The 6,631-nt window shown below is 38.7% G+C and overlaps 1 protein-coding gene across 1 annotated transcript in view; it reads left to right on the forward strand.

Moving 5' to 3' along the window:
• The window catches only part of slc4a11 (solute carrier family 4 member 11), an 84,248-nt gene that overhangs the window by 56,200 nt on the left and 21,417 nt on the right, over positions 1 to 6,631 (forward strand). Inside the window, exons 4-5 of the mRNA XM_046063274.1 lie at positions 1,429 to 1,495; positions 3,188 to 3,397. Coding sequence (XP_045919230.1) covers positions 1,429 to 1,495; positions 3,188 to 3,397 — 277 coding nt within the window. The remainder of the gene's footprint in view (positions 1 to 1,428; positions 1,496 to 3,187; positions 3,398 to 6,631) is intronic.

Consider the following 6,631-nt stretch of genomic DNA (forward strand, 5'->3'; position numbering starts at 1 on the left):
GGTTTCTACCTTTTTTTTTTTTTTTTTTTTTTTTTTTTTTTGTCATGATCTCTCCATTTTGTTTTTGTTTCTGCCCTGCTTGCCTTTCTTCCAGGCAGCCATCACAACCACTAATGGCATTCTCAGAGACATTAATCTAAGCACCAAGTAAACATAAAGTACTCTTATGTCTCAATTATCCTTGATGGTGACTGCTTCTGCTAGAAATAAAATCTTTGAAGGGGCATGATGATAATGATAATAGAAATTCCTTTGGTTGGCAAATGTATGTAATCTAACATGTGTAAGGGTGGACCATTTCCATCACCCACCGTTTAGAGAGCTTTACAACATTTGTGGCTTTTTTTCCCCCTTTTCTTTACCCAGCGTGAATGTGCTGAACAGACATGACCTTTCTTCAAAAATGCTCTGTTTCTCATTCACTCCGTTAAACACATACCTGAAAGCACCTATCAACACATTTATGTACTGTTGCCCTCAAAGAAACTACTTTAGCTCTTTTCCTAGACGAGCTGCCCTCAGTCTTTGATGTTCTTGGCACATAGTTACTCACTTTCTACATCCACATTTTCCCAGTCAGCTTGGTAAATCAAACTAGTGACCTTCAAACCTTTAATAAATCCCACAATGAAAGTCTATCTTTTGAATATGAAACACTTCATCCACATAGGCTTGAAAGGTGGATCAGAAATGTGTTTAGCTTCCTCCTTTTATGGACGATGGCAGCTGTAGTAAACTTCACATCAGTTACAATGGATTTCAATGGAAAGCCAGGGTCACAGGAAAACATATGAAGACCGCCTCGTAGCATAATTCACTTATGACATTAATGCATAAATTCACTATGTGCCAAACACATGTTTTCAACACGTCATACGCTACTGCAATCGCCTTCTCAGAACTCTGAAACGTCAAGTATTGACAATTGTTTAGAACATACAGGTAAACGGCAGAGAGGTGGTTTATGCTGTGCAAATAGTTTGAGTTTTTATGGATGCTGTGACACCTTTTAACCTTGCCACTGGCGTTTTACAGCGATTGGATGGATTGCCATGACATTTTGTACAGACATTCATGGTCCCAAGAGGACAAATCCTACGTACGTTTCCTCTTGAGCCATCAGCAGGTCACTTTTCTTTACCTGTCCAGTAAAACATAAACAAGATAGATTGGCGCAGAATTATTAGTGCCAACATGAAGCTGACATTTGTGGTTTTGAGGGAAGTATCTCTATTCGATGGATTGCCATGACATTCAGAACACACATTTTTTTGTAGTCACATTGACGATCCCCTGGCTTTTTATCTAGCACCATCATCAGGTCAACATTTGTCCACATCAGCAAGTTAGCACTAACCAAAAAAGCACACGTCTCACAGAGCTGCAAGGATGGCTATAAACTAGTCTTGTTTTTTGGTGTGACTCTAGGTCCAAATGCAAGCTGAATGTAGCTGCCGTCCTCTGCGACTCAAGCTCAGATTGTCCAGAGCACAGAGTAAGATTTTTGATGGCTTATCCTTTTTATAAGGCTGAAACCTGTATTCTGACTGAAGTTAGGGTATCCTTTGCCTTCACTCAGAAACAGAGCCTTCAGACTAATCAACATCCATTCTCTCAGCTCTGTCAGCTCTACTTGAAATTCAGTTACCACTGTGAAAAAGCTTAAAGGCTTTAGATATTCTGTTTGCTGCAGCTGCTGCTGTGCGCTCTGAACTCGGCTATGTTGGTATCATCACCACCTGGCTAACGAGGCTTCCCTGGCACCACACTATCTCAGAGACTGCCAGGACATTATTACCATCACTCTGTGACTTGTGACAGAATTATTTGTAACAGATGTGGGATTATTGACAAAGCCCCAAAAAAAGGCCCCGCTCCAAATCTGCTACCTACATTACTACATGAAGTAGTAATTTTTAAATGTATCGGCCCTTAATATCAAGACCAGATTTATATCCCTAGTACTGGATTACCAGCAAAACATGAGGTGTTAGTGCATTTTGTAAAAGATGTTTTGCAAATGAGACATTTTAGTTGTGATTGATTTTTATATCGCAACATGATGATAACACATTTTCTTGGAATTTAATTGAGAGGCAATTTATACATAAATTGACCAGATGAGAAAATCTTCTTTTGGCTAATCTAGTGAATTAAATACCTGACTAATCAAGCTATTTTATCAGTTATTAAAAATGTTTTAACCTCAATCAAACTTTGACAGCGGACAGATATGGTCTCATGGTATATATTACAGTATATTGTGATGTCACCCAACCCTACTAAAACAAAATTAATCTAAAAAACATTTTGAAATTACATGCTAAATTAAAGCAGCAACATTTCTATATTATCAAGCGATGAAATGATGTATAATGTGAAAGTTGAGGTTAATCGTAGTAACAAAACCACAGATGCAATCACTTGATGCAGAATCTTTCAGCATATTGCTTTGGTTTTCTGGCCCGCAACTTCACTGTTTTAAGTTATCTCTCTCCCCTATCTTCGTCCCCATTTCCCGCCACAGTTGGCAGCTTTTTTTTCTCTGAGAAAGCTCTGAAAACACTTGCCCAGGGCCAAATAAAGCAGAGTTAGCGGTTAGCTGGTCAAGAAAGTAGGACATTTACAAGGTTGTTGTTACAAAGGCTGTTTACAAACAGCAAGAGATATCACTAATTAGTTGGTGACACAGACACTACTCAAAATAAATGCTAATGTTATAATTTTAATAAAAATAATAATAGCTTTATTTGTAAAGCCCCTTTCTATGCAGGTAACAAAGTGCATTGCAACAATCAATACAAAACATATAGAGTGCTCAAAATAAAATATAAGATAAAAATAGGCATCACACAGTGGTTTACAACTATCGATTTTGATCAATACAACGATCAATAACACAATGAAAGCTTCTTTTTTTATATATATATAAAAATGTGTCTTAAGAAGTGACATACAACAGGAAATAGACTCTGCAAGCCTGATCTCTGGTTGATTGTTCTCTTATGCTCACTAATGTTGCTCTGTGTGCTGTAATAAGGAACTGTTATAAGTGCACCATATCCTTTAGGTGATAATATGTCACTATCGTGTTTACGGCTTGTTTCCACTGGTTTAACAATGGTTAAACAAAACAAGTCATTGATTAATTCATTATTTTAATGCACAACCACATGCTCTTCCACAGAAAAGCACCAAGACAGCAATGGAGCTGGGCAGGACGTTCGCCACCCTCTTTTCTGACATCTCCTTCAGGCAGAAGCTGCTAGAGACGAAGACGCAAGAGGAGTTTAAAGAGGCGTTGGTTTTCCAGAGGCACCAGCTGACGGCAACCAACCAGCAGCCCACCGCTCTGGGGAAGGAGGAGACCGACCCCCGCAGTCACAAACCCCTGAAGGTGGGCAGCAGCATTAATGTGTGTGTGTGTATATGTATGTGTGAGCAGCATATCCACTGTTTACCACCTTTCAGTGTTAGGCAATTTGGCATATTTCCATAAATCTTGAAGCATCATGTATTCATGTGATGGCATTATGAGTCATTCACAGTGCCCTGAGATGAGGCCTGTGACTGGTTAGCACTCACTAATTTTCCTCTACATGTTAGGTATTTCCCGACTGCTTCTCATCCCATCTTCCCTCACCTTTCACTTACTTTTTATCATCTCATTTCTTTATAGGGCTCTCCAGAGAAATGAAACTATGCACATTCATTTACACATTTCAACCCTTTTTTTTGTACTCTCTTCCATTTCCTTCTCCGGTTTTAACCCCCCACCACCTCCTCCTCCTCCTCCCCTCCTGCTCGCTCGGCTGGCTTGACTCTTCCATCTTTTCTCTCCCCCTAATCAATCAGCATCAACTCCTGCCAGGCCTCCTCAGTGGGTAAATGACCTTACATCTCTCACAGTCCTGTCAGAGCACCCCACCCCTTAGCTACACGTGCATGTTCACACACACACACTTTAACACATACACCTCCAGAGGGGCTATGCTCAATGCCACGGACCAACATCTCCTCCTAATGTTGCGCTTGACAGGCCAGGGCTCCCAGACATTTCCCCTTGTGTTGTTTTTTTTTTTTTTTTTTTTTAGTGGAGGATTTTGTTAGGTGTTTATCCCAGGGCTTGAAAGGCTCAGTGCCACTCAGTGAAAGAGCGATATATGGAGAAAGACAGATGGTGAGAAAGGGGGAAAGAAAGATAGTAGAGAGAGCAGGTGAAATCAAAAGGAAACAGATAAATTTGAAATGAGAGAGAAAAGAACAGAAAAACAGAGACCACCCGCTTTTTCCGCATCCGAAGTTGACATTGGACCACCCGCAATAACACACCACTTCCCTATAGTTTAAAAAACGAGGCCAAGTCATTGTTTTTATGTTTTTCCTTCCTGTTGCCTCACTCTATCGACCGTTCAGAACGAATGGCAAACAGGTGGACAGTAATTCCTCTCTGAGACTTTTGTTTATCGAACCTGAGCCAAAAGCTGGTGATCAGGCCCCACACACACACACACAGAGTACACACACGGGCTCCCTTGTAATAATAAATGATTCCATGATGTATAGGGATTTAATGGATGAACAGTCTTTGTTGAACAAGCGTGTGTGGCTTCATAAAACTAGCCAGCCCGCTCATAGAAAAAAGAAATGTTGATGCTGTTGTTTGTTTTCAGGTTGTTTATGTTGAGGTAAATTGCTTTGTTCTGCCAAAACCGTCAAAACTCTCTTAGATGACAAATGAGGCAGGAATGATTTTCCCAAGGGCTTTTCTTACCGCCCCCCCATCACCCATTCCATTTAATAATGTAATGCTATGTTCAACAAGAAAATGAAACATTGGGTAATTGGATAATTTACTTAATAAGCTCAGTCAGGACTGCACATTTACTCCATTTCTTCTGTAACCTGAAAGCTCATCTTTTTAAGAAGCACTTCATGTCTCCTTTTGAATCACGTGGCTCTCTTCTTACCGTCCTCCTCTTGACTTCTCTAAAAATACACTAAATCTTCTATCCTTCGTTGTTGCTGTCATCTCTCTGTCATTCTTGATCATTCTGTGGACACAGGCATCTTTATTAAATGTACATCTAAATGTAGTGCTGCTGATCTGCTTACTCTGTTTTGGATTACGCAATTTAAGCTTTTCTAGGACTGTCTCGTTAAATTTGATGATTCAAATCAGCTTTTCAGAGAGCCCCCTGTGGAATAACCAGTGTCTTAGCTGAATCATCCAATGGGCAATTTCTAATCTAAATGTGTCATTGTCCACAGCAGAGAGCAGGATGAAACAACATTTCTGAGTTGGATACAGCCTTAGGCTTTCGTGCTGTTGCATTTTTTTTTTTTTTTTTTTTGGAGGTCACCATGGATAAGACAAGCTAAATTAGATGCCTAAGAGCAAAATGTAAGCTTTAAAAAAGCATTGAACATCAAAAACTGTGTAAATAGTTTTTGTTGAGAGGAACCTTGCACTCCTGGAAACTCATTCATGTTTAGGTGATTGCAGCTTCTTGCAAAAGAGGCAGCTGTGCAGTCACCTTCAAACTAGTTCTTCAAATACCAACCTGTGCCACCTATAGGCAAGGAAAGTAATATTAGCAGCAGCAGTATTGATCCCAGGGGGGAATTCAAAGCTACCCAGCGGTATATAAATTAACTAAAATTTGGTTCGCCATTAATAGCGACATTAGTGATATTATATGATGATATAAATGTTTCTGAAATGGGCCATTCTGCACAATAAGTACTTTTAATTTTGGTAATTGAAGTTTATTTCTAATACTTTTAAACACAGGACCTTCATTAGTAACAGTTTATTTGGAGATGTTGCTATTGCTACTCTTACCTATGTAAAATATCTACTTCCTCCACTTTAAATATTTCAGGTTGTCTCTCTTAACATTGGTCTCCTTACTGTTCAGCCATCACAGTCCAAATGAGAGTTGATAAAAATGTTGATAAACTCATGAGTCTCATTTAGTAATTCTCATGCGCTCAGAGTAATAAGCTTAACGAACAGCAGTGAAAGGTGAGTTCAGTGTTTATTGGACATTTGTTGCTCTGGGATTTGCCTCTGAGGTTGCATACAGGCCCCCTGCAGAGTTTACTCAAGGCTGAAAAAATACCCAGCATTTTTTTGGGTTAAAAAAATTATTGTTTAACATAAATGTTGTCCCAAAAATATGCTATTATTAATCAGTAAAAAATAAACTCTTCATGTTTTTTAATTCATTGACCAAACCTACACCACTGGTAGTTATTATTGTAGATACGGTACAATTCAGCTTTTGCGTGGAAAACTAAATGCTTTTGAAGATTTTGTAAACAAATGTATGCTTTGTTTTTCTTTCTAAACAACAACAAATATGTAAATAATTTAAATAACATTCAAGTTTACCATTCAAATATTACATTTATAGCTCTTTTATTGTTTTCTTTTGGTCTCTGCATCTAAACCATTCCCCCTCCCCCATTCAGTCATGTATGATCATCAGAGTGAAATCTGTACTTTTTCCAGTATTCAGCAGAATATACTCCAGTCAACACAATCCTTACATTTATCAGGTTTAAACCATAAAATACAGAATGATAAACAAACACACAAACAGAATCTATAGAAAGAAAGAAATGT

This window comes from Micropterus dolomieu, linkage group LG11, assembly GCF_021292245.1.
Source record: "Micropterus dolomieu isolate WLL.071019.BEF.003 ecotype Adirondacks linkage group LG11, ASM2129224v1, whole genome shotgun sequence".
NCBI classification, from domain to species: domain Eukaryota; kingdom Metazoa; phylum Chordata; class Actinopteri; order Centrarchiformes; family Centrarchidae; genus Micropterus; species Micropterus dolomieu.